The following is a 26547-nucleotide window of genomic DNA, read 5'->3' as shown; positions in this document are numbered from 1 at the left end:
GCCCTGGAAGAGCTCACCATACAGAAGCTGGCAGGGGATTCTGTTGGAATCCATGCGGCTGACATGACTGGTCCAACGTAGCTGTGACTTCATGATCATCATTTCCATGCTTGTCATCTGGGCTCTCTCGAGGACCTCAAGATTGGACACTTTGTCTTGCCAGCAGATCTTCATGATGTTGCGGAGGCAGCGCATGTGAAATGCTTCGAGCTGCTTGATGTGACGTCTATATAGTGTCCATGTTTCGCACCCGTACAAAAGAGATGAAAGAACAACAGCTTTGTACACAAGCAGTTTTGTTGACTTCCAGATATTGTGGTGATTTAAAACTTTGACATGCAGACAGCCAAGTGCCTGGCTTGTTTTGGATATTCATGCATTGATCTCATTATCCAGTGATCCATCACTAGATATGACACTACCCAGATATTTAAAGTTCTCCACTACTTTCAGCTGAGTGCCATCGATGGAGGTACTCAGGACAGAAGCATTTGATCCAGGTGCAGTTTGATGGAGAACTTCTGTCTTTCCAAGGCTGATAGTCCGAAAAATTGCGAGGCCTCAGCAAACTTGTTGACAATGTGCTGAAGATCATTTTCAGTGTGAGCCATGAGGGCACAGTCGTCAGCAAAGAGTGCCTCAAGAAGGAGTTTCTGCACTGTCTTAGTCTTTGCATTCAGGCGACGGAGGTCAAAAAGTGAACCATCGTGCCAGTATTTCAGGTATATACCTCGGTCCAGATCTTTCAGTGCATGGTTAAGGACACATGCAAAGAACAGGTTAAATAGGACAGGATCGAGAACACATCCTTGTTTCATGCTGTTGGTGATGTTAAAGGGGGCTGATGTGGCTCCATCAGACAATACTTTGCCTGTCATGCTATCATGAAAAAGGTGTATAATCTGGACAAATTTTCTTGGGCAGCCAAGTCGTGTTAGAATGGTCCAAAGGGCTTCCCTGTTGATGGTATCAAAAGCCTTTGTCAGATCTATGAAGAAAGCATACAGGTGCATGTTCTGTTCAATGCACTTCTCTTGTATTTGTCTGACAGCAAACACCATGTCAACTGTGCTCTGGCCAGGTCGAAAACCACATTGACTTTCAGGTAGATTTGCCACGGAAATACTGGCTATTAGGCGGTTCAAGATGACGCGGGCGATGATCTTCCCTCCAACAGAGAGGATGGATATGCCTCTATAGTTTCCACATTTTGCTTTGCTGCCTTTGTTCTTGAAAAGAGAGACAATAGTAGCATCGCGAAGGTCCTGTGGTATGTTTTTGTCCTCCCAGATGTTGATGATCACGCTGTGGAACGCTGCTAGTGCTGCTGGACCTGCTGCTTTATATATCTCTGCTGGTATCCCATCTTTTCCAGGAGCTTTCCCTGAACTCATCTGGCTAACAGCTTTCTTAATCTCCTCTATAGTGGGCAGAAAGTCAAGATCTGTCAGAGCAGGTTGTTGTGGAATTTCATTAAGGACATTATTATTCACGGTTGATGGTCTATTGAGAAGGTTGCTAAAGTGTTCTCTCCATCTTTAGTTGATGCCTTCTTTATCTTTAATCAGCATTGTGTTGTCTAATGAGAGCAATGGGGTGATCGTTGGTTTAAAGGGTCCATAGACAGTCTTAATAGTACTAAAGAACATCTTTAAGTTGTGGGTCTCAGCATAGTGCTCAATTTCTTTGGCTTTGCTCTCCCACCAGTTATCTTGTATCTGATGGAGGTCTTTCTGTGTTTTGCTCTGAAGGTACTTGAAATGGTCTTGTTTAGAGACTGAGGAGGGGTCATTCTGCCATTCGATAAAGGCTTTTCTCTTTATTTCCAGTGCTGAGCATATTTCTTCTTGGTTCTCATCAAACCAATTCTGATGTGTTCTTTTCTTTGGTCCAAGAGATGTTATTGCTGTGTCAGTCACTATCTGCTTGAACTGGTCCCACTTTTCAGTTACAGTACCGATCAGTTTTCCGTGGGATGTCAGTTTGTCATCAAGGCTCTTCTGGAATTTGTTGAAACATTGAGCATCCTTCAGTTTGGCTATATTGAAAGCAGGTCACACATGCTTAGGGAGTTTGTGCTGAGAAGGAATGATGTAGAGTTGAAGAGACATCCTGACTAATCTGTGATCTGTCCAGCAGTCTGTGCCTCGCATTACTCTAGTAATCAGTACGTCTCGGATGTCTTACCTTCTAACAATGGAATAGTCTATCAGCTGCCACTGTTTGGATCTAGGGTGCATCCACGTTGTTTTGTATTTGTCTGCTTGTCGGAACAGAGTTTTGGTAATGGTCAGGTCATTTTCAGAACAAAGACTCAAAAGAAGTAATCCATTACTGTTCATTTTGCCTACACCATGTGACCCGATTGCTCCTTTCCAGTTCTCGCTGTCAGCCCCGACTCGGGCATTGAAATCTCCAAATAGGAGTAGTTTATCTGTTACCGGTGTGGCCTTGGTCAGTCTGTCGAGATCTTCATACAATTGTTCCTTTGAGTTGTCAGAGCATGTTAAAGTGGGTGCATATGCACAGATGATGGTGATATGACATTTGGCATTTAGTGGGAAGTGCAGCTTCAGCAATCTTTCATTGATACCCACTAGAAGGTCTGGGAGTTGATGCATCAATAAGGTTTTTATTGCCAGACCAACTCCATGTATTCTGTCCTCTGTCTCAGTCTTACCCTTCCAGAAGAAGGTGTAACCACCTCCTGGTTCACTCAAGAAACCTTCCCCAGGCAATCTTGTTTCACTTAATGCCGCTATATCGATGTTATAACGAACTAGTTCTCGAGCAATGAGAGCTGTTCTTCTCTCAGGTCTTGCAACAGCTTCTCGATCTTTGAGTGTACAAACATTCCATACCAATGGTAAGTTTTCTCAAATTTTTCTTTTGGTTTCGGCTGCAGATTGGATTGAACTGCCAGCCGCGGCTTGTTGTCTAGTTGTTGTACAACAACAATAAAGCTCACTTAGTATTAAATCAAGAATTACCTCTCCTCTTGTGGGTTCCAGGACTAGCTGCTCCAAGAAGCAGTCATTTAAGGTGTCAAGAAACTTAATCTTAGTCAATAGGGGGATAGTTGAAATCCTCCATTATTATTGAGTTATTTATTTCAATAGCCTCTCTAATCTCCTGAGCATTTCAGACACTATCACCATCCTTGTCAAGTGGTTGGTAATATATTCCTACTGCTATATTCTGATTATTAGAGCATTGAATTACTATCCAGAGAGATTCTATGGTACATTTTTGTTCCTTTAAGATTTTTACTTCATTTGATTCTACGCTTTCTTTCACATATAGTGCCACTCCCCCACCAGCACGACCTGGTATTACTGTGTCTCATTGATTATCCTCATTTAACTAAGTTTCTCTGGTGCTTATTACATCAAGATCCTCATTTAATACGAGGTACTCTAATTCACCCATGTTATTATTTACAGTAATAGACTGCTTACATTTTAAATATTCTTTTGTCAATCCAATTAATTCTAGTGATAGCACCTTTATTTCTAGTTATATACTTTTAAATATTTAAAATTTTAAATATATTTTAAAAATAACAATTTAAATTTAAAGCAACTAAATACATTAGCTAAATCTAAGTGCTTCAGAAGGTGAGGGATTGATCATTCAGAACTGAGCCAGGCACAGAATAAACTCAGCAGTATAGATCAGCCAGTAAACTACATGTATACTTAGCATCACTCTACCCTCCTACCATTTTAATCCTGTGAACAGGGGATGCACAGTAGCAGAATGTGTGGTGGATTTGAGAAGGAGAAAGAAATGAGCACGCAAGCTCAGTTACTTCCCCTGCTGTGTTCTAATGCATTTGAACCTAAGTCTTCACAGTGGCGAGGCTAGTATAGCAACCAGTTTCATCACCTAACTTTCATTGTCAGTAGTTAAATTAAGAATTGGTAACTGGGAGACAGGTCAGTTGCATGCAGGAGCATGTTCTGTAGCTGGGTGCCTGGAACACATAATCTTCTGGCCCAGTCACATGAGGAATCAGCCACCCTTACCCACTCATTTGTGCCTAGGGAGGGGCTCCTAAAGCATGAGAACTTTGCCTGGCACTCTCCATATGTGAGTTGCTTGTGTTTGCTGTCTGCACTTGGGGACTGACTCTTAGGGTATGTCTACACTACGAAATTACTCCAATTTTACAGAAGTCAATTTTGGGGAACAGATTGTATAAAGTTGAGTGCATGCATCCACACTAAGCACATTAATTCGGCGGTGTGCATCCATAGAACTGTGGCAAACGTCAACTTTTGGAGCGGTGCACTGTGATAACTATCCCACAGTTCCTGCAGTCCCTGCTGCCCATTGGAATTCTGGGTTGAGCTCCCAATTCCTGATGGGGCCAAAAATTTGTCGCGGGTGGTTATGGGTAAATGTCGTCAGTCAACCACCCCCCTCCGTGAAAGCAACGGCAGACAATCATTTTGCGCCCTTTTCCCTGGATTGCCCGAGCAGACACCATAGCACGGCAAGCATGGAGCCCATTCAGCCTTTTTTCACTGTCAACGCCAGGGCTGGCGCTACTGTTTTTGCCACCCCAAGCAGCACGCCGAATTGCCGCCACAGACGGCAGGGGTAGTCCGTGTGCCATTAGGGCGGCACACGCATTTCCGCAGTGGTGGCAATTCGGCGGCAGTTTCTGTCTTCAGCTGGAAGACAGAAGCCACCAAATTGCCGCCACGGGCAGCTGAACATAAAAGCTGCCACTGAATTGCCGCCACCACAGAAACACGTGTGCCGCCCTAATGGCCATCCACGGCAGCAATTCGGTGCGCTGCTTTGGGCGGCAAAAACACACGGAATGCCGCCCCTTGCAGATTGCTGACCCAAGCACCTGCTTGGAATGCTGGTGCCTGGAGCCCGCCCTGGTCACCGTATGTCTACTGGATGCTGCTGATAGACGCAGTACTACAGTGCTACACTGCAGCAGCTGCAGCTCCTTGCCTTTGCAAGTTAGCAAAGATGGTTACCAGTCATACTGTACCATCTGCTGCTGTCATGGGTGCTCCTGGACAGCCTCCGTGAGGTTGGTCGGGGGCGCCTAGACAAAAATGGGAATGACTCCTCAGGTCATTCTCTTCTTTAAGTTTTGTCTAATAGAGATTCAGTGCTGCCTACAATATCAGGCAAGCCTACTAAAGAACCACAGAGGCAAGCGGCCGCTCCAGGTCAGAGCCCCAGACATCCCGCAGAAATGATGAGCTGCATGCCATTCTAGGGGGTGCCCGTACAACAACCCCACTCATTGCTTCCCTCCTCCCCCACCCCTCCCAGGCTACCTTGGCAGTTATCCCCCCATTTGTGTGATGAAGTAATAAAGAATGCATGAATTTGAAACAACACTGACTTTATTGCCTCTGCAAGCAGAGATCAAAGGGGGGAGGGGAGGGCGGTTGGCTTACAGGGAAGTAGAGTGAACCACCATTCTGCACTTGTTCAGCCTATAGTCTGTCCATCATGGCCTTGGAGATTTTTTAAAATGTTTTGGCATTCCATCTTTTGGAAAGGAGTTCTGATAGCACGGATTCGTCTCCCCATACGGCGATCAGATCCAGTACCTCCCGTACGCTCCATGCTGGAGCTCTTTTTCGATTCTGGGACTGCATGGTCACCTGTGCTGATGAGCTCAGCATGGTTACCTGTGCTGATCAGCTCTCTATGCTGGGCAAACAGGAAATGAAATTCAAAAGTTCGCGGAGCTTTTCCTGTCTACCTGGACAGTGCATTCGAGTTCAGATTGCTGTCTAGAGCGGTGACAATGGTGCACTGTGGGATGGCTCCCAGAAGCCCATCGAATTGGGTCCACGCTAACCCTAATTTGAACCGGCAATGTTTATTTCAGTGCTACTCCCCTCGTCGGGGAGGAGTACAGAAATCGATTTTAAGAGCCCTTTATGTTGACAAAAATGGCTTCGTTGTGTGGACGGGTGCAGGGTTAATTCAATATAATGATGCTAAATTCAACCTAAACTCATAGTGTAGACCAGGCCCTAGAGTGCAGGCTCTTGGTGATAAGCCACCTTATAATAAAATTCTGGCTCACCTCTTATGACACAAGACCAATCACATTTTTGAGGTGCCAGCTTGTTTTTGTCTTGCCTTCAATGCGAACTCTGGCAGTTGCCATACAGAAGGAAAAAGCATTTGTGAACTGATTGGCTCCATCAAGTGTCCATCATACAGCACTGCATAGGGGAAATAATTTCAGGAATTCACTTCCTAGGTTTCTAAGTTTAAAATTCAAAATGTGCCTGCTTTTTAACAAACACAATTTGAACTACAAGAGATCATGCAGTTCTTTTGTTGAGCATAACTGCACTGCTTCGACAGTATATGGAAAGCACACATGCACTTTATGATTGAAAAAACCTAACTGAGCAAGCAGCAAGCATCTCTTCTCAGTTTTATTCTTTCAAAACTAATCCTGAAATTGTGAAATATGTGAATGGTATTACAGAATTATGATGGTTACTATTAAAAGATTCAGTGTGTTCTAGTAGTTAAAACATGACACTTGCGGTAAGGAAATCTTTGTTCTATTCCTGCTTTTCCACAAACAAATCGTGTGACATAGGGCAAATCACATAACCTCTCTGCCTCAGAATCTCTTTCTGTAATATAAGGATAATTCCTACCATGGGCAGTGTTTTGAGGCTTCATTCATTAATATTATTAAAGAAATTTGAGATCTCATGATGGAAGTCTTATGACTCCAGTAGCTCACCCAGAGGTTAGGGGTCTATTACAGGAGTGGGTGGGTGAGGTTCTGTGGCCTGCAGTGTGCAGAAGGTCAGACTAGATGATCACTATGGTCCCTTCTGCCCTTAAAGTCTATGTCTATGAGTAAGTCATTATGCAAGCATACCTGATACAACAATACCACCTAATGCATATTTATAATAATAATAACTGATGAGTACACATTATATTAGTGTTAATAATATTGTGTACTCATTAATTAATATCAATTAATTCATATTTGCTGTTGGCTTTTATGTCACAGAAATTACTCAGATGAGAGAGAGAACACATGATGGAACTATGAAAATATGGTACTTGGGAAATGTTACCCACAAGGTATATTCGCAGTGCAATTGCTGGATGACAAAACATGCTTACCATGCTACAAGCAGTGTGTCTAGTAACTAAAACAAGGCACTGGGAGTCAGGTTATCTGACTTCTGTTCACAGCTCTACCAGAGAAACACTGTGTGTATGTCTACAGTGCAATTAGACACCCGTGGCTGTCCTGTGCCAGCTGACTTGGACTCTCAGGCTCCATCTACCAGTGTCCTAGAGCCCAGGATCCAGCCTGAACCCGGAAGTCTACAGTGCAATTAAACAGCCCCACAGCCCAAGTCCTGCAAGCCCAAGTCAGCTGGCATAGGCCAGCCGCAGGTTTTGAATTGCAGTGTAGACTTGAATTGCCTTGGACCACCGAGTCACTTAGTTTATCTGTTCCTCTGTTGCTTCATTTGGAAAATGGGGATAATTATATTTATTTGCCTTGGTAGAGTGCTTTGAGATCCCCAGATAAAAGAAATTATTTAAGTGCAAAGTATTATCATTGATTATTATTACTACTATTACATATTACAAGCAACACACACACTTTCCCTTGTATCATGGAGAAGGCAGATTTGGTTTTATGTAGAGATAGACCAAAGTCAAGTTAATTAGCCCTATTGATTTTCAAAACATTGTCTGTCAGGACAAGCGTCCAGTCGCCAATCTTACAGTCACAAATAAGCTGCCATTTAAAATGGTTGGACCAATAAGTTCATTTACACAGTGTGTTACAATCATCAAAACTATATATTCTATATGCAGTATTCACTCAGGGTGAGTATCGCCTAGGGGGATGCCTTTCAGCATGCCACATTCCTAGCAAATACAAGGCTAGATGAGAAAGCAATCTATAAATCCTAATGTCAACATGGCATTATTTGTACCCTTTTCTATCAAAACCATCTAATTATATACACACCAAGAAACACAATGCAGCACAGAGAGAAAGGGGAGGGGAGAACTTTTAGCTGGCCTTGAGCCAGGCACTATCCCTACAGGTATGCTGTGATCCAAGCATGGAAATCAAAGCATACACTTTGGAGTGTATAGTAATTGGAGCACTAAGTAATTTGAATGCCAGTAATAGGCATGTCATTGCCTAACATAAGTAGAAGGGACTATATAAATAGGAATAATATGATATTATCCTATATACATTTTACATATGTTAGGCAATGAGGCTCCAATTACCTGCACTGGAATCCCTTAGCTCCTGTTACATGCATTGCTAGCGCCAGTGCTCCAGTTTCTATGCTTTGCCCATTGTAAACCTTTCTGTATGTTTAATGATACAGCCCTTTATACGAACACTGCCACCACCACTGTCATCCTACCCTGTGGCTGAATGTCAGATTGATAGCTATTAAATAACTGCATTTTCTGGGTGCATCACAATTAGAGGAACGCCTGTGCTTCAACCAGATAATGCTCATTGTGTGTGAACATCTCTCACTATGACTTATTGCTTGCCTGTGTTAATGGGAGGGAATTCTAGTACTTTGGGTTGCAGTATAAAATATGGGACAAATCTACCACATAAGGGATCAGAAACTTCTTTACTCACTGAAATGTCATAAGGAACAATTTCTCTATTGGTGTAATTCCGCCCCACTTCATTGAAGTCCATAGTGAATCTGGCCCAATGTTTCTTTGTTTCCATAATTACATTTTACCACATTTTGAAGAGTGGCTAAGTATTTTTTTATGTACATTAGTTTTTTATCATTGCAAAACGCTTTACTAATGATAGGAAACAAATTCAAAACCATCCCCTACAAAAGAACAAAAATACAATGCATTGTAAGTGGGAGACACCCACACTGCAACCAATGAGCATCAACAACAAGCTATGAGCACACATTATGTGAGCAAGTGAAAAAAATGCCCTTGAAAGAATTGTAATGACTGCTCTGTTTTCACAGTATACTCATCTGATGGATCTTCTTCAGTTAGATGCTTAAATACTGTATCTTAGGTTAGTTGTTTTAGAAATGTTCAAGCATGTTAACATCCATATCTGAAAGACCATTAAATTTTTACTATTAATTATTATTGTTATTAATAATTATAATAATAACACAAATTTCATGGTTTGCTTACAACAAAATAAAATGGTGAACATGTAAAAATATATGCACTGGGATTTTATGACTCCCTCTTCCTGTGACTTATGGGTTTTGTGGATATTACGTGCAAAACCCCGGCCAAATTATTTCACCTCCTAGTGACTAGAATACAATGAGAGGTTGCACACTATCTATAAAAAGGTGTTATGTTACAAATACAACATTTCCTTTTGCGGGTAATTTCAATATTTTCCATTATCTTTTTGCTCTGGATTGGAATGAAAAATTGAAATATCCAAAATATTTGCACAATGAAAACTCCAAATGTTTTGAACTGGAAATGTCAAAACAGAAATTGTTGGCATTTCAACTGACACTAAGTATTTCAACATGAATATTTCTACTTAGAATCAATATTTCAAAATGAATTTTTCATGTCAAATAGACATTTTTGAAATAATTTTTTTGTTTTGGATTGACTATTTTTAAATAAAAATGTTGTTTAGTTTCAAAATTTCATTGTGAAATCAAAGTTTTGTTTTGATCCATCCATTTGAGAAACCTAAAAATTTAATTAAAAAAAAATTGACCATATCTACTACAGACCACTATTGGCTACTACTGACCAGTTATGATTACTGAATCTCAGACATACTTCCATCTCAATGAAGACAAGAACACAGAGTCTTTATAGATGGTCTCTACAATAGCTACACATTTTTCTATATTCGCTAATCAAGAACAAATGAACCATAAGGAAAAATAATGTTTAACATGTTCCCATCTTTCCACACTAATATATTTGTCATGGGTCAGCACCAGGTGTACTGAAACAATTTATATAGTAGGGGTGCTGAAAACCATTGAACCAAACTGTAAAGCCTGTATATAAAGGAAACCACTTCCTGCTTCCCAACAGGGCCTCCTAGTTATAGCTTTATTGGATATAACATAAACCACCATCAAATGATACTTAAAATGAACAAAATCCTAGTCCCATGGAAGTCAAGAAACTATAGAACCAAGCTGCTTATCCAAAATATTCTGATAATAAATTCAGTGTACATAATATTTGCCACAAATATCACAGCCTAATTGTGACGCTCAATGTGTGACGTGCCTTTTCATTGCTATCACATTTCTATGTTTTTGAATTCTCTTTCAAACCTGGTGTTCAGCAGGAGATACAAAAATGAGAAATGTTATTAATATTATATCTGCCACAGGTGAAGAAACATTACTTTATATTTCATTGTAATCCATTCATTGGTTTATGGACCCCAAGCCTTGAGGGAGTATCACAAATCCATATAACGCCTCTGAGTGCTAGAATTTGATTTTGGATCTCTGATTTATCTAAAAGATGTGTAAAACGCCATGTAGCCAGACAGCTTCTTATTAGCTACAACTATGAAGAGACTCAATAGACCACACTAATGCTTCTAAGGTCAGTTGTAACTTATATTCACAAAATTGATTAAATATCTTGTTGTTTCAGCTGATAACAGATGTCCATCTACCTTCAACTTTTCGCGAAAGGCATCCATTTTGGTTCAAACTGGGAGCAGTTAGTAAATCACAAAGAGGACTTTTAGATTTGAAGATGTGAACATTCTACAGTACGACAGAACAATGTCTGGTTGTAATTTAAACACAGAGGCAGCTGTCATCCCCTCACATGCTTAATTAAAGTACATTACAGTAATGTCTGGTGGATTTCTGAGGGTGGAATTTGGCCCTTAGGAAGCAATGATTGTAGATAACGGAAAACACAATCTGCAGTTGTTGCATGGTCTTAAAGACAATCTCTTTTCCCTTTACAGTCCCAGGTTTATTTCCAAGTATTTATTGTTTTTAATAAAGCTACCAGCATTAGATACATCGAATCCACTCATTTCAGATACCCCTTGATAACTTGTCTATTCCCCAGTTGCCAGTCTTGCTTGCTGGGGAAGTTCTGCCAACTCAGCCTGTTCAGTAGCCATCTTTATGAGTCACAACACAGCAGCTCCAGATGGAAGACAGGGCAAACCTCTCCCTCCAGAGTTATCACCAATTCAGTTCCATCAATCAACCAGCAGCTGGGAGTGAGGATTCATTCAGTGATTTGGACAGCTCACTCATGCCAAAAACTCAGTACATTGTATCTTCACTATGCCTAGCATCCATCGGGAAGGAAAAGGCTGAACCCCATCCTGGTTTTCCCACATGTCTAACCCAACTCACTACATCCAAGCATCAGGCCAGCCTCAGGGTAGGGAATGTTTTTGTTTTATCGCTATAACTTGGCATTTTTAATTCAGAAAATGGTGCATCCATCCAAGCATGTGGCTAACATGTAAAATCTAGTCAATCCATCATCCGTCCCAAAGAAAATGGTGTGTTAAATTTATTTGTATGGGAATAATAGTGCAATATTGGCAAGTCAAAGGCAAGGCTGGGATAAGATGGTAAGCAAGCATACTGAATGCATTTGATTGCTCATACCCATTACGCAGTTGGTAGTAGAAGGAGCTGGCTTGTGAATTGTGATAATGGGGAGAATCTAGTTTCCGCTTCTGTAAGTAGCAGACGTGGCAGGGGGTGGCCGTTCCTTGAGCCAAGATAAAAATTGAGAGTGAACAGTTGGAGCACTTTGGCAACATAGTGCTGGCAAACAGCTCAACAACCAGTGCTACACACTGCCAGAAAAGGCCTGCTGGGCTTTACTGTCTGCCATCACCTGTGTATGTGTATGGCTGCAGAAGCCAATGCCTGAGATGATATGAGAGTAACAAAATCATGTGGAAAACAAATAAGGACACTGAATAGTATCTTGTAATCTGTTCCAAACATAAGCAATAAACACCAGAGGCTTTTTTTAATTGCAGTTCTGCACTGTTACTGTAAGCATTTCCTTTGGATTAATAATGCCTTTTAATATAGCCTTAAGGTTTACCACAATAAGGAGAGCCTAGTTAACTGTGGTCTGCCACAATGGGCATTTGCATTGTAACTTTGGCATGGGGTTACATTCCTGCAGAACAAAATTCAAATGGGATTTCTTTAGCCTTTCCTTGTTCCATAAGAGTGATAGTCAGTGTTATAATATTGACTTTCTACTATGAATGGACCTGTGAGAATCAGACATCAGTTTAGGGGGCAATTCAATTCTTTCTTGGCATTCTTAAGAGTGAAATCAGACATTTATGAGATATGGGCAACTAAAATCACTAAAAACACAAATCCAGATGCAACACAGCTGAAAAATCATGCACTATGCAAACCATGTATATTTTAAGGGTCTATCTTTCATTAATATCCCATTAGCTATGAAGTTCTGATCTTCTCCGTCAGATTATTCCTTAGCATGTAATAGTATTGGGTTTACCTGAGGGACAGTAACTTTTTATCACAGGGTGGAAGCTCCCTCTGAATGGAAGGGCTAAGGGATAGGAGGCTTCTCAGTGGTACCTGATGGCAGAACAAGGAGTAATGGTCTCAAGTTGCAGTGGGGGAGGTCTAGGTTGGATATTAGGAAAAACTTTTTAACTAGGAGGGTGGTGAAGCATTGGAATGGGTTACCTGGGAGGTGGTGGAATTTCCTTCCTTAGAGGTTTTTAAGGTCAGGCTTGACAAAGCCCTGGCTGGGATGATTTGGTTGGGAATTGGTCCTGCTTTGAGCAGGGGGTTGGACTAGATGACCTCCTGAGGTCCCTTCCAACCCTGATATTCTATGATTATATGATTCTAGGGGGAGCAAAGGGAGCTACTTAGGCTGGGAGGGGGCGGCTCCTGCCTGGGAAAGGGAATCCCACTAGTTCCTACTGCCATTCCTACTGCAGTTCCTGTGTGGCTGATGCCCGATGCCCTGTGCTTTCCCATGCCCCTCAGCACTTAGTGCCCTGGGTGCCAATGCCCCCTGTCCAAGTGCCAGTGTCCCTGTCCTGTTCCCCACTCCAGCAACTGGCACATATGCTCCTGCTCCTCCCCTAAATGCCAATCTGTCCCCTTCACCCCCTCCCCCCAATATTTCTATTGTGACTGATTCATAAATGTATTCTCAAGACTCTATAAGAGATGTGGGCAAACTCACTTGATCTTATTTCAAGCCTACTCTGGCATTTGTGCCTTTAAAAGTTTGACTCAAATGTTATTGGGTTTGTATTCCCCTTAAGAGAGATGTGAAAAAGGAACAGTGAGAGGGCCAAAGAGAAAAACATTCAGGGAAAAACAGGGCAAAGTGGACAAAGAGACTATAGGGGTGTTGGGGGAGGAGAAAGAGAGAAATTTGAGTGGAAAACTAAATGGTGATATTTACCCATAGCATACAGAATGAATCCACTTGTGCCAGGTTAGTTTCCTTGGAATTACTTTTATCCCTAGCACCTGTTTAACTAGCAAACCTTGCTTTTGTGAGAAAACCTTGCATTAAAAAAAGTGCCACAGGGCTAAATTACGGGAACTACATATTTGAGAACTTGAACTAAATTTATAAAACCAAAAGTATTTTGAGTGATTCGTAAAACCTTTAATTCCACAAGGTTCATCCCACTCTTAACATGGAACATTGTTCACTAGCACTAGTCCTGTGAGATGTTTTACCCACCTGGAAGTCTGGCTCCTGTCTGTCCAACATAGTATTTTATTACTAATAAAACAGGGATATTTACAGCAAACATTAAATGGAAGGGCATCTTATGAGGCACTAAGGCTGATCCCTTGAAAAATGTGATTATTAGGAAAGGGATTTGGGCACCCCTGTACTGTCTGTTGAAGTTAAAAACCAGTAAAAACTTTGCATCTTTTTTTTTTATGAGATGCTAAGAAAACTGAGCAGACACAACTGAACTGAAACTCCAAATTGTCAGTCAGAAGCATAAAAAAACCCAAACCTTTAGGATGTTTCAGAATTTAATTGAGACAACTGAGTACTCCCATTTCTAAAAGAAGGGGAGGAAGAGAATACAGACTTTGTCCCTATTTTTGATTGTGCATAGCACCATTGAACAAATCTGCTTTAATCTACTTACAAGGATCTCTTAAATTTTAATGTGTTTTTTAAATGCAGTTTGCGTGCAAATCAGCAATGGTGTGTGTTTGTTTATAGCTGAACACATTTCTCTGTTCCCACAAAACAGTTTTGTGCTTATTCTTAAGCCTTCTTCTCCCAAACCACCTGTCACAACTCAGAAATGTCATGTTAATGTTTTATGGGCAAACCCGTCAGGGCTGCTTCTAGAAATGGCAGCATCACTTGAATAATTTACACCAGTATGTTTCTGCTCTACTTTTTTCTGGACTCTGTTAAGCTTCATTTGAGGGAACAAAAATCAGATGGTAGACTGGCAAGTTGTCTGCCTCAGCACCATGTGCCTTCTCCATCTCCCCCTTATCCAGAAAGATGGGAAACCCAATTCTTATCTCTGGAATCTTAAAGGCAGAGATTGGGTCAAAGACTAGCATGCTTTCCAAATGTCTGGAAGAATCCAAGTGGGTAATACTAGCTTGAGGAAAAACCTGCTTTTCAACACTTTGGTGCTTAACATATTGTTGAAAAATCAGTTCAGTAAAAATTAGAATGAGTTCTACAAAAACTAGTCTTCTAGTGACTAATGCAGAGGATTTGCAGCCAGGATCCTGGGTTGTTTTCCTGTCTATTCTGTGACCTTGACTTGTACCGCCCTACCTGGGTATGCTGAACCTACCCCATGTGTGGATTCCTTATGCAAGGGAAACCCTCGGCTGCTTTGTTAAAATTCCTTTCTGTCACCTTTGTGCTGTATTGTTGCTGACCCTATTGTTGTCTGACTCTAGAGCCCTACAGGCCTGTCAAATTGAGAGTATCAAAATCCATTGTTCTGTCTATACCTAAGCAAAAAAAAAATTACAAAATCATTTAAAAGATGAAGTGTAAAGTCTTGAAGAATAAAAATAAAAGGTAAAATGATAATGTTTTAAAAGTTACTCTAAAAATGTCTCCCAGAAGACTATTCAATTGGGATTTTTTCTACAGTATTGAAACCAAAATGCTGAACATGGCTAACAAGTCATTTAACCCAGAATTAATCAACCTGTTTTCTAAAGAATAGCAAACATACTGCCAGAGAGAAAATGGGCATTTTCTGACTAACAATACCCATCTGAAAGTTGTAGAAAGTTTCCTGTGGCGTTTTCATATCCAAAGAAAGTACTTACAATGATAGTGTGCAACTGTAAATTTTAATTCTAGAAGGCAGCAGTTTAATTTTACTCATAAAATATAAAAGATAATAAAGTAGAGAGGTCAGCTGTGTTTAGCCTTGAAAAATACTATCATTATGATATAATTTTAATATCAATCATAAGTTAACTCAAAATCAATATTTGATGCTTGTACTATATTTAAATTATATTGCTGTAAAGTACATTAAGAAAGCAATGATGAAAACCATTATTCCACAGACCAACTAAGGAAGGGCCAATGCAATAAGCAATTTATAACTTTAATGTATATTTCCTGCTGTAAACTTTCAAAAGCCATTATAAATAAATCTTGTACAGTATCTCCTTATAACTCCTAATCTAACTGTACAGGGGATTAAAGAACTAAATTATTGTTATTCACCAGTTCTTTCAGCATTTCAGATTCGCTCTTTAGAAACATTTTGAATCACAATTGATTTCTGAAGCCACATCACTTGTCTCAAGGGAGGTAGGATGAGTAAGAAAAACTACATAAGATGATTTTTAGTGCTTCAGGATCTATAATTGGATGCATGCGTAGATTAACTTTATATGCAATATCCACTGATTTACCGCCAGAAGCAGTGAAATCCCTCACAGTTGTACAGGGTAGGAATTAGTAAATACATTTTTTCTTCATAATTGTTATAATCTGTTGGGGGGACAAGTAAAACTATATGCTGTGTGTTCCTGAAGTATAGCGGGTAAACTGTTCTCAATAGTCAGCTTTTGGGTTAATATGGCCAGAAATCAGTGTGGTGTCTGGATAGGTCAGAATGATTGCTCTCAGATTCTCTCCAAGAGTTTATGACACTTCAGCTCCTTCATTCTAGTGTTGAGTTTAGGTAGCAATCTGTGCCCCCACCTAGTGGGGAGTTTGAGAACTGTTAGCATACGAGGAACTGAGCACACTGTGTGAATACTTCCCCTGTTTGCGCATTCTCTAAATTACAAAAAAAGACCCATGTCAAGCAATGTTAAAATTAGGAGCAATGTTCTAGAAAGCAGCCTTTCAACTAAGACTGATTAAGATTCCCATGTCTGCTGAGGGCTAAAAACTTTAATACGCTCTTTAAAAGGAAAAGTATCTTAAAAATGTGCACACAACCCTCAAGACCAAAGCAACTGATCTTATTACTGTAACTTTTGTTCTCTCTTAATTTCTACCCCATCCCTATTGGTCAATTTCTCTCGAGAGGTCATGCCTCAATTTAGGGCCTAATCCTGAAAATAGTTCTGTAAATATAAGCCCTGAACCAATTCCTAATTGAAGTCAATGGGAGCTGGAGTGGGCCCAATCATGCCTGCCTGGAGCCTCGTAGAAATTAATAGAACGCCATGCAGGAGTAGCTACAAGCATGGAGTAAATGTCTGCTGAGTCAAACCCTTAAGATACGTCTACACATCAAGTAGGATCCCATGTCCGCGGGGCTCAGAGCCTGAGTCTACAGACTTGGGGTTGCACTGTGGCACTAAAATAGCTATCCAGGTATTCAGGCTCAGGCTGGAACTCGGCTCTGAAGCCGACCCCTGTCCCTATGTTTCAGAGCTCAAGCCCAAGCCTGACATCTACACTGCTTTTTTCATGACATAGCATAAGCCCCACAAACTCGAATCTGTAGACCTGGGCCAGGGGCGGCTCTATGTTTTTTGCCACCCCAAGCACGGCAGTCAGGCGGCCTTCGGCGGCATGACTGCAGGCGGTCCGCGGTCACGCAGATTCGGCAGCATTTCTATGGGTGATCTGCCGGTCCCGTGGCTTCGGCGTACCCTCCGCCAAATTGCCGCCGAAACCGTGGGACCGGCAGACCTCCCGCAGGCACGCTGCCGAAGGCCGCCTGACTGCCACCCTCACAGCGACCGACAGGCCACTCCTCGCAGCTTGCCGCCCCAGGCACACGCTTGCTGCACTGGTGCCTGGAGCCGCCCCTGACCTGGGCTCTGGGACTCGCTGCTGTGGGATGCTGGTTGCTGTGTAGGCACACCCTCAGACAGTAAGTTTCTCCGGACAGGCACATTATTTGGTTTGTCTGTAAGAATCCATGTACATTTATGGCCCTGTATAAATCAAAAATAAATAAGGCTCCACAAAATATAAAGCTCAACACACTCATAACAATCCTACTTAGGAACAGTCATTTTCAGAAGATTTTTGGTCTGAAAAAGCCTAATTTTTGTGTTCCAGACAGAATAAAATATTTTCCTTCTAAAACAACTTCCATATTTTTGGGCCTTGCCCATCTCTTGGATATAGTCCTAAAGAGTGAAGTTTACACCATTACAGAAGATAGGTGCAAGGCCCCTGCACCACTTAGGTTCTAATCCTTGTAAGCCAATCCCTTTGCATGTATGGAGCCTTAGTGTAGTCACCTGGTCTCCCCACAGGTACTGGGGTCCACTTACAGGGATACAATTGTAGGACTGGGGCTTTAGTGTGTAGCTAAAGAGGAGAAATGGAGTAGATAGCCTAACCTGGATGTTCTTCACTGCCGTGAATTTCACCCAAACTGAATAGCTAAAGAATGAAACCACTTCTTTCATTGTTCATATCATATAATTTGTAACTTGGTGTATCCTACATTTTTGTTGCTTGTTCATTTTAGCAACAGGCCAATAAAAATAAAATGTGAGCTGAACTAATGATGCAGATGGGCCTCAATTACACCTGGTCAGAAAAACAAGAGGATTAAAATTGAAAATATTTCATCCCTCCAGTTTTTCCTCAGAATTTGAAATTTTGATAAAAATTATTGCTGACGTTTGAAAACTTTCAACTTGTTCTACATTGAATCATGTAGAAGAGGTAAATATCATAAAGTATCTTTGGTTAGAGCTGGGCAAAATGCTGGATTTTCATACGGATCATTTTTTCCAATTAACTAATTTTTGTGAATTTTTGACCTCGATGGACTCTCTCCATGGGTTATAACCAGGGCCCCCAGCTGCATTTCCTTTTTCTCTTTTTCTACAGAAACTAATAGGCAAATGTTGGGGAGCTCAAGTTCCTCCCAATCCCCGGGAGAAGCTCTCAATTCTATTTACAGACTACACTGTTTGTAAAATTCTCTTCAAGCCTTAGCCTGAATGTGGATAGCAGGAAAAAGATGTTAAGAAACCCCCTGCTCATTGTCTATGTGTAGGAAGGAGCACATTGACTGTTTTCTCAAGTGGCTAGCCCTGGCTTGCTTCCTGTCCATATTCCCAAAGCTCTACTAGCTCTTGTAGGCAGACATTGCAATGTAAACTTCATAACTCAGATTTGCTTCATTTGTGACTAAAACTTCTTCACTCGCCACTAGTTGAAAGACTGTCCCTGTCCTCCTCTGAAGTTGTTTATGTTTCATTCTGTCTGAGTTGGGAGTTACACAGATCTGCCTCTGAGCAGGGACTTGTGAGTGATAAAAGCCGTTTTCAATCATGAAAGATCTTTTTTGTTTCTTCAAACATTTTGGGCAAAAATGTGCAGTTTCATTCTGAGTGCAGACTTGAGCCCTGATCTTGCAAAGACTTGTCTTACTTGACTTCAATGGAACTACTCAAAGTTCATAAAATTAAACGTAAGTCTTTGCCAAATCAGGCCATATTTTGCTCAGTGTTGCTTGTAGCATGGTGGTTGACTTACTTTCATTAGCTTTCCCCTTTCCTCACTGTCACAAATTTTATTTCCTTGCTTCATTTTTTTTTAATTTGCTCCAGTGCAACAGTAAGAAATTTTGTATTTGTTCTTGGTTTCAACTCAGGAGAATTGCTGAAACGCAACACCTGCTGTGTTGAAAGTACCAGAGCTCAGCTGACATGTAATGCTGCCTTCAAATATTGACCTTTATTGTTCAGGGGCTGTGTTTAAGTTACCATTAGACTTCCCTGTTTTTTAGGAATCAATACATTGTTACTAAAAATTCCCTTCCTGCTGAAATGTGATATACAATTTCTTAGGTAATGCGCTTTCCCCCCAAAAAAGTCAGCTGGTATTTGAAGAACACCTGAGGGAGGAAAAAAGTTTTACATGAAATAAAAAAAACAAAACCTTTCTTAAAAAACGTGATGATGCTGTGGCTGGACTATCTTCGGCCCATCTGGGGACAACCAGGTACCTGGTGCAACGTGAGACAAAGAGAGATCATTGAGGGGGTGATATAGCTAGGCTGTTTGCATGTGATCTGAAAAGCAGATCTACCACTCCAAACCTAATCTAGTATAATGTGTCTATCTTGTATGTGAGACCTGGGATAGAGTTAAAATAGGACTGGTTCTAATGCACTACCCACTCCCTGTTTGAGCAGTTGGAATTTCTTTCTGCAGTAGCATTGAAAGTGTGCAGGCTGATTGTCTGGGTGTCTGCCCTCACCCCATGTGCCGCCCCCGCAGTTCCCATTGGCCAGCAACCACAGCCAATGGGAGCTGCAGGGGTGGCGCCTGTAGATGGGGTAGTTCACTGAGCCACCTGGCCGCACCTCTGCGTAGGAGCCAGAGGGTGGACATGCCACAGCTTCCAGGTGATGCTTGAGGTAAGTGCCGCTCAGAACCTGCACCCCTGACCCCCTCCAACGCCCCAACCCCCTGCCCCAGCCCTGAGCCCCTCTTTCCCTCTGAACCCCTCAGTCCCACCCTCCTGCACCCCAGAGCCTGCATCCCTAGCCGGAGCCCTCACTCTCCCACCTGCAACCCAACCCTCTGCCCCAGCCCAGAAAACCCTCCCACACCCTGAACTCCTCATTTCTGGCCCCACCCCAGAGCCTGCACCACCAGCTGGAGCTCTCACCCGCTCCCGCACTCCAACCCCCAATTTTGTGAGCATTTATGGCCCGACATACAATTTCCATACCCAGATGGAGCCCTCAGGCCAAAAAGTTTGCCCACCCCTGCTCTAGACTGCAGGCCATCTGTCCAAAGACTTTTTTATAAGAATCAAAAGTAAAGTTCACAGCTTTTCTGATATTTAGGGTGGAAAATGTAATTTTAATTCTTCAGAGGTTCTTGAAGAATACAGAGCAGAACACAACTGGGGAGTCGTCTTATCTGACGTGACATTTTTAAGCTTGTGTCAAAATGAGCTTTTGAAGGACTGCATGAAATGATTTAATTCTATAAAAAAAACCCTGAATTACATAAATAAAACATTACATAGAAAGGTGTCTCAGTACAATTTATGTGAAGTGAATTTTACAAGAGCTAGTCTATTGTACAAAAATTCCACTTATATCTTCCTGATCCCTTTATTCTATCTAAACATAGAAATGTGTCAGTTTTTTTTTAATCTATTACTCTTTCTCATAACTAAATCCATTATTTTCCATCTATGAGCCAAGTAAAAACAAGTGCAATAGATTGCTTTGGCAGAACTTTGAACATAAAAGGCCTCAAGAATCAAGTGCAATAAGTTAAACCCATTTTAGTGTGCACTATAACTGGAAACGCTAACCTTGATGTTCCATTTAAATCAAGCCTTAGAGAAGAGCTCTGACTACAATTGGTATCTGTCATATAAATACAAATTGTTTTGAAATGGATTGGATCTTCTTAGTGTATGTGCAGCATGCCTCAGGTAGCACATGAACATCACCGAATTTGGTCCACTGGTTAGATCATTAGCTTCCAATGGGTTGGATTAAGGAAGCAATCTGATAGGAGGATTTCAGCCAAGGTCTACACTATACCACCACTAAGCAAGTTTGATTTCTGTCAGGGTCTGAACAACACACAAGTTGATTAGCTACATCTACCCAGCCTATAGAAAAATGGAGGGGAAAAAAGAGTAGATAGCAATATTTTAAACTGCTCTATATTTTACTCTTTCTTTGGAGCCTAATTCTCCACTGCCTTGTGCTTTCTAACTAGTAGTGAAAAACAGAGCTAAAATAGAATGGTAATGTGTCGCAGCCACATCACATAGGTATAAATGACAACAAAAGGTGCAGGGCTGTGGAGAATCAATTTTATATTCAGTCACTTTTAGTTGAATAAATGCACATGCTTAGGAGCAGATTCTGCCACTCTTAGATTGAATCCCACCTTATTCCCCCAGTCTGATCCAGAGCCAGATTTTATTTTATGGCTCGGATCCAACTCTACAACAAAAAGCAAAAGGAAAAGGTAAGAAGTGCTCCAATTTCCAGATTCTTACAGTCACAGGACATGGAGTGTCTGAGAAAGTGTCCCTGGGCCAAACGAGCTATCCTCAATACAGTGCTCTGGCTCAGGGAAACTTAACTGCAGAGCTGGCAAGATGACATAAAATCATCTCCATTCCTGGTGTGGTAGGAGCAGGGCCATCTCCAGGGTTTTTGCCATCCCAAGCAGCGCAAAAAAAAAAAAAAAAAAAAAGCCGCGATCGCGATCTGCGGCGGCAATTCAGTGGGAGGTCCTTCGCTCTGAGCGGGAGTGAGGGATGGTCCACTGAATTGCCGCCGAATAGCTGGACGTGTTGCCCCTCTCCGGAGTGGCCGCCCCAAGCACCTGCTTGGTAAGCTGGTGCCTGGATCCAGCCCTGGGCAGGAGCACCATCTCTTCAAAAATGCAGTACAGTCCCCATACTGCTACCCCTCCCACCTCAGGAGGAAGAGTTGCTATGTATTGAAGTGGCCACAGTTTTGCTTTTTCTAGCTTATTACACTATATCCCAGCACCTTCAAAATCCTCTATGCCAGTCAGTACAGTTGGGGATGAAACTCACAAATTCCTGTACTAACTGTAAGCTTTAGGCACCTACGCACACCTCAGGCCTACAGTGTACTTAAACTAAGTTAAATAAAATCATAGAAAAATATTGATTTTTACTGTTTTTGATAGAAATTTCACAAATAAAAAAATCTATGTAGAGTGTAATTATACAGCAGTGCATATTTGAGGGAAGAGGACGGAAATTACAAGTTTATGAGCTCTTGGTCCTGTGTTGATCTAGGAACATGTTTCCTACATATATGAGCTTTTTCCAGACATACTGGGTCATTCATTGAGGTGTTTAAGGATAGTATGGGAATTTGTCCATTTCAACCCAACTATACTGTCTAGCACAGAGGATTTGGGGCCTTTTGATGTAACTTTTAATTATGACAATTAATTCTTTGTGTTAGGTTTTCTTCTCTGAAGGGAGCTTGATGCAACAGCTCCCGTGCTATAGGACTCTTGTAACCTTTATATCATCAGCTGTAAAGTTTATCTAATATAGGTGCTTTCTATAACTAAGATTCCAACAAGTCTTAAATGTCCCCTTTGATCTGTTCTTGATGACATGAATGTCCTTAGGAGTTAAGACCCTCAAACTATGTGGCCACTGAAGCCCAAAGCCAAGGACCCTTCTGAATTTTACAACTCCATAAGTGTCAAGGGTGAAATCAGTTTTTAATTAAAATGTTTCTAACCTATTCCAGTGTCACAATCATCCCCGAAATGCAACCTCCTCGTCTGGATTGAAAATTTGCAGTGATTTTTTCCCCCTGAAAAACAATAGGCTATCAAAAGTCAAGTTGTGCATGGTACCTGTTAAACCCAGGGTTGTAAGGATCCTGGACTTGAATTTATGAGTAGGGGACTGCCTCCTGGGCTGATGGTGCTATGGTCATCACAAGTTCCATCTGGTTGCTGGTCACTAATCAGTAGCTGAGCTTGTTTCACTGCTGAGTAGTCAGTGTGAGCTCCTGTTACAAAGAGGGGGGTGGCTCATCATCATGAGGCTATACTGCATTTCATCCCAGTGCCCAACACTGACTTCCACTGTGCCTTTGGCCAAGTCATTGAACCTTTTCTTCCTTCCAAGAAAAGAAGAGATGAGACAAAGAAAAGAGGAGATTAAAAATAGATTACAAATGAGTGGGGGAAATGGGAGGTATTGAAATGGAGTAAATAGGCTTGATGTGGAAGGAGAAGAGAATAAGGAAATGGCAGCGAGAATAAGCAATGAAAGACATACACATTTTAGGTTAGTGAATCTTTTCATTTATTTATATCTATTTTAGGATTTTCCTGGCAGATACCTTGTATCTCTGATACTGGGAGATAGTGGTTAGATACTTATTTTGAGCCTATAGTATGTGTTGTATTAATATTACAGACTACAATGGATTCTATTGTTCAATGACTGAAAATGAAGGGGAAAATATAGTTCACCATTATGCTGCACACAAAAGCCTTCAAGGTCTCGGGATTTAGCAGAAGCCCTACCCCTGGCTAATTTACCTAGAATTGGAAAAATTTTAAATGTTGCTAACAATGCTCAGACCCGCGTATAATCAGCAGAGCTCTACTTCTCCTTCTTCCCCTAATGTCATCCTATGCTATATAAAATAAATCAGATCCATTTGGAACAGAGAGAAGGGGGGAAAGAAGCAATTTGCTGAGTCTATGTATGGTCCTAGGCACAGTGCTGTCAAATGCGTCAGCTGAGGTTGGGAATTTTGCAGAATCACTCCAAAATATTAAGGCCATGTCTATTTCATTATGAAAAATCTTTTCAGCTTCATGACAGGTTTCAGAGTAGCAGCCGTGTTAGTCTGTATCCGCAAAAAGAACAGGAGTACTTGTGACACCTTAGAGACTAACAAATTTATTAGAGCATAAGCTTTCGTGGACTACAGCCCACTTCTTCAGCTTCATGATTCTTAAAATTAATGGATTATAAAATGTTCCTATGCACCTCAGTGGATAATTTAAAAAATCATCAGTGTCTTAAACTTAGTTAACTAATGCTAATTGTGATTATTTCATAAGATGGACACTGCACATACAAAGCAAAAAGTTTGTGTTTTGCTGCTATTTTAATTCTTTTCCCAATATCTGTTTCATTTTCCTCTTTAGCAAAGGCATGTGCACTCCATGTACAATCAAGACATCTAATATGGCTTTGCCAGCATTATAGTCACAGGATATTTTAAAAAGAAAAGAAAAGGCTCAAAGCACAGGTCCTGCTGTGCAACAAAGTAATCAGATTCCTTCATAGCAACAAGCTGATGAGCTTCAGCAATCTAAGGAATAAGAAATAACCATTCCAGTAGCTAAACCGTGAAATGCAACAGTGCTTATTGAACAACAATCTCATCTGTTCATTCATTTGGTCTATTATTTAAATAATAAATAGAAGAGAGCTTATTTTACAAAAAAAAAAAAAAAAAACAATAAAGCCCCCTCATTTCAGTTTTCTTAATTTTGAAAGACAATGGCTGACATTCAAATTTCTAGTGTCCTGGAGCATCACCATAGCCTTGGCAATTTATAAAATTCCTTAGTTTCATCTAATAATTTAAACATCTCCTCCCCCATATTTTGAGGTGAAATTTATTTCACGGTTACCCTTTATACCATATTTATTTAACTGATCATTTGATTTTCTTCAGTCTCTGCCACAACACTCAATTTACAAAAGCATTTGCATCAATATAGGATGTAGAGTCCATATCATAATCTTCCAGTTTCCAGTGCAATGTTTCAAAAGTGGGCCGTTCTTTGGGCTCCGCATTCCAGCACTCCAGCATAATGTTGTAGAGCTTATCTGGGCAGTTAGCTGGTTGAGGGATTCTGTATCCTTTATCCAGCTTCTGGATTACTTGGTAGCCCATCATACCTGAAATACATTTAAAAAAAAAAAAGAAGAAGAAGAAGAAAGAGGAAATTATCAGAAAGTGGCTCAATTTTTGCATGCATGACTTTGCATGCACATATCTCCTGTGCATGCAAAATTATAATGTCTACATACACAAAACCCAAACTGGGTGTAAAAATGGGTGTGTATGTGCACATACAAGGACAGAGCACAAGCCTAGCTCATGCAAGTGATTTGTGAGCATAAAAATGAACATGCACAAATGGAGGGCCACATGTGAATCTCTTTTAAGACCAATTTTCAAAAGTTCTATGAATCTGTTTATTATTTTGCAGATGTTTACCTGTGTATCAGTTTTGCTCATTAAAATGTGTTTATTCCCAAAATGGCCAAAGTGTGGCTGAGTGACTAGCATATGGCCTATTGCCATCCTTTCCTTTAATATACAGATACAGCCCATGGAAACTACAACTCCCAGCATGCTAAACTGCTTGGATTAAACACACTACAAATCAGAACCTATTGTCAATATGGACTGCACCTCTGAATTATAGTAAGGGTGGCTGCATATTACTCCTTTTGCAAATTAAATGCAGCCCTTGGGCTCCTGGCAGTTACCAAATATGGCTGCAGGATACGGGGGGAAATAGGTGTCCCTGGTTTAATTCCTTCCTGACTTACTGCTCAGTGGGAATTTATAACATTCACACCACACCTTTCTAAAATTGCTACAAGGACCCCAGCTAAGCAATTAAAATAGTCACAAAGTGATTCCAGTGAGAAACCTCGTTATAAAAGTTCTCATTTCAGAGCATGTGTTTGTTGTGTTGACACTCCTTGTTTAGTGTTGTAATGTTTGGTTACTGAGACCAAGTAGTAGAACTGTTTGAAGTGTTGGTGTCACGAGTAGCTGTTGGCTCTGAAGTTTTGACAGAGAAAACTTAACCAGCAGCTGTAAGAGGAAATGGAAAAAGAGTATGTGTGTAGAATAGATGTAAGCACCTTTGACCTGTGATGCGTGGACTCAAGATCTAAGCCACTGGGTAAAGGGATTAGAAAAGCCACTGAGACCTACTGCATCTGGAACATTGCCTAGCCCTTCCATAAGCAATCAGAGCATCTACTGGTTTTCATAATGACCTTTTCTCTCGACTGGCTACTGAGGACATGGTCCTGAAAATGACATTAAGGAAGCAAACAATTATGGCACAGGGACTTACATTTTCAGATGTGAAGGTTCACATAGGCTATGCCCTAGATAAGCACAGACCAGAGTGTGCTTTTATAAAGCAAAGACGATGGGCCTTATTTTGCTTTATATTTTCAGCAAGGGGAGTCTTTTCCTTGCTACTTGTTCCATAGCATGAAACCCATCTGTGATGGTGTGTCCACTCCTCCCAAGGGCTGAAGGGTAAAATAGGCCAATGAACCTATAGGCTGCACCTGGAGGAAAGCGCTAAGGAATAATTGGCTGATGAAGCCCAGCTGGGGGCAGAGGTGCGCCAGGGTTATAAAGCCAGGAGGCTGGTAACAGAAAAAGGGTGTAAGAAGGTAGTCTATAGTCACTCCCTGGGAGAAGGTCGGTGTGGTTGGGGCTACAGAGGCAGGTAACTTACAGTTACTCCACCAGAGGAGGGAGTTTGG

At 41.1% G+C, this 26547-nt stretch overlaps 2 protein-coding genes across 2 annotated transcripts in view; both read right to left on the bottom strand.

The window, feature by feature from the left end:
- Positions 1–668: 668 nt before the first annotated feature.
- Positions 669–8725, bottom strand: LOC117875500 (the record flags this gene model as incomplete). The annotated part of the gene is given in 4 exon segments (XM_034766888.1): positions 669–1336; positions 1550–2000; positions 2118–2875; positions 8632–8725. Coding segments are annotated over 4 exon segments (1971 nt in total), but the record flags the coding sequence as incomplete, so codon positions are not given.
- Positions 8726–21842: 13117 nt separating this feature from the next.
- FRK (fyn related Src family tyrosine kinase) overlaps positions 21843–26547 on the bottom strand; it is a 70430-nt gene continuing 65725 nt past the window's right edge. Inside the window, exon 8 of the mRNA XM_034765829.1 lies at positions 21843–24924. Within this exon, the coding sequence (XP_034621720.1) occupies positions 24713–24924 (212 nt within the window). The 3' untranslated portion in view covers positions 21843–24712. The remainder of the gene's footprint in view (positions 24925–26547) is intronic.

Source organism: Trachemys scripta, chromosome 3 (assembly GCF_013100865.1).
Source record: "Trachemys scripta elegans isolate TJP31775 chromosome 3, CAS_Tse_1.0, whole genome shotgun sequence".
NCBI lineage: Eukaryota > Metazoa > Chordata > Testudines > Emydidae > Trachemys > Trachemys scripta.
This window is presented reverse-complemented; position numbering and strand designations above follow the sequence as displayed.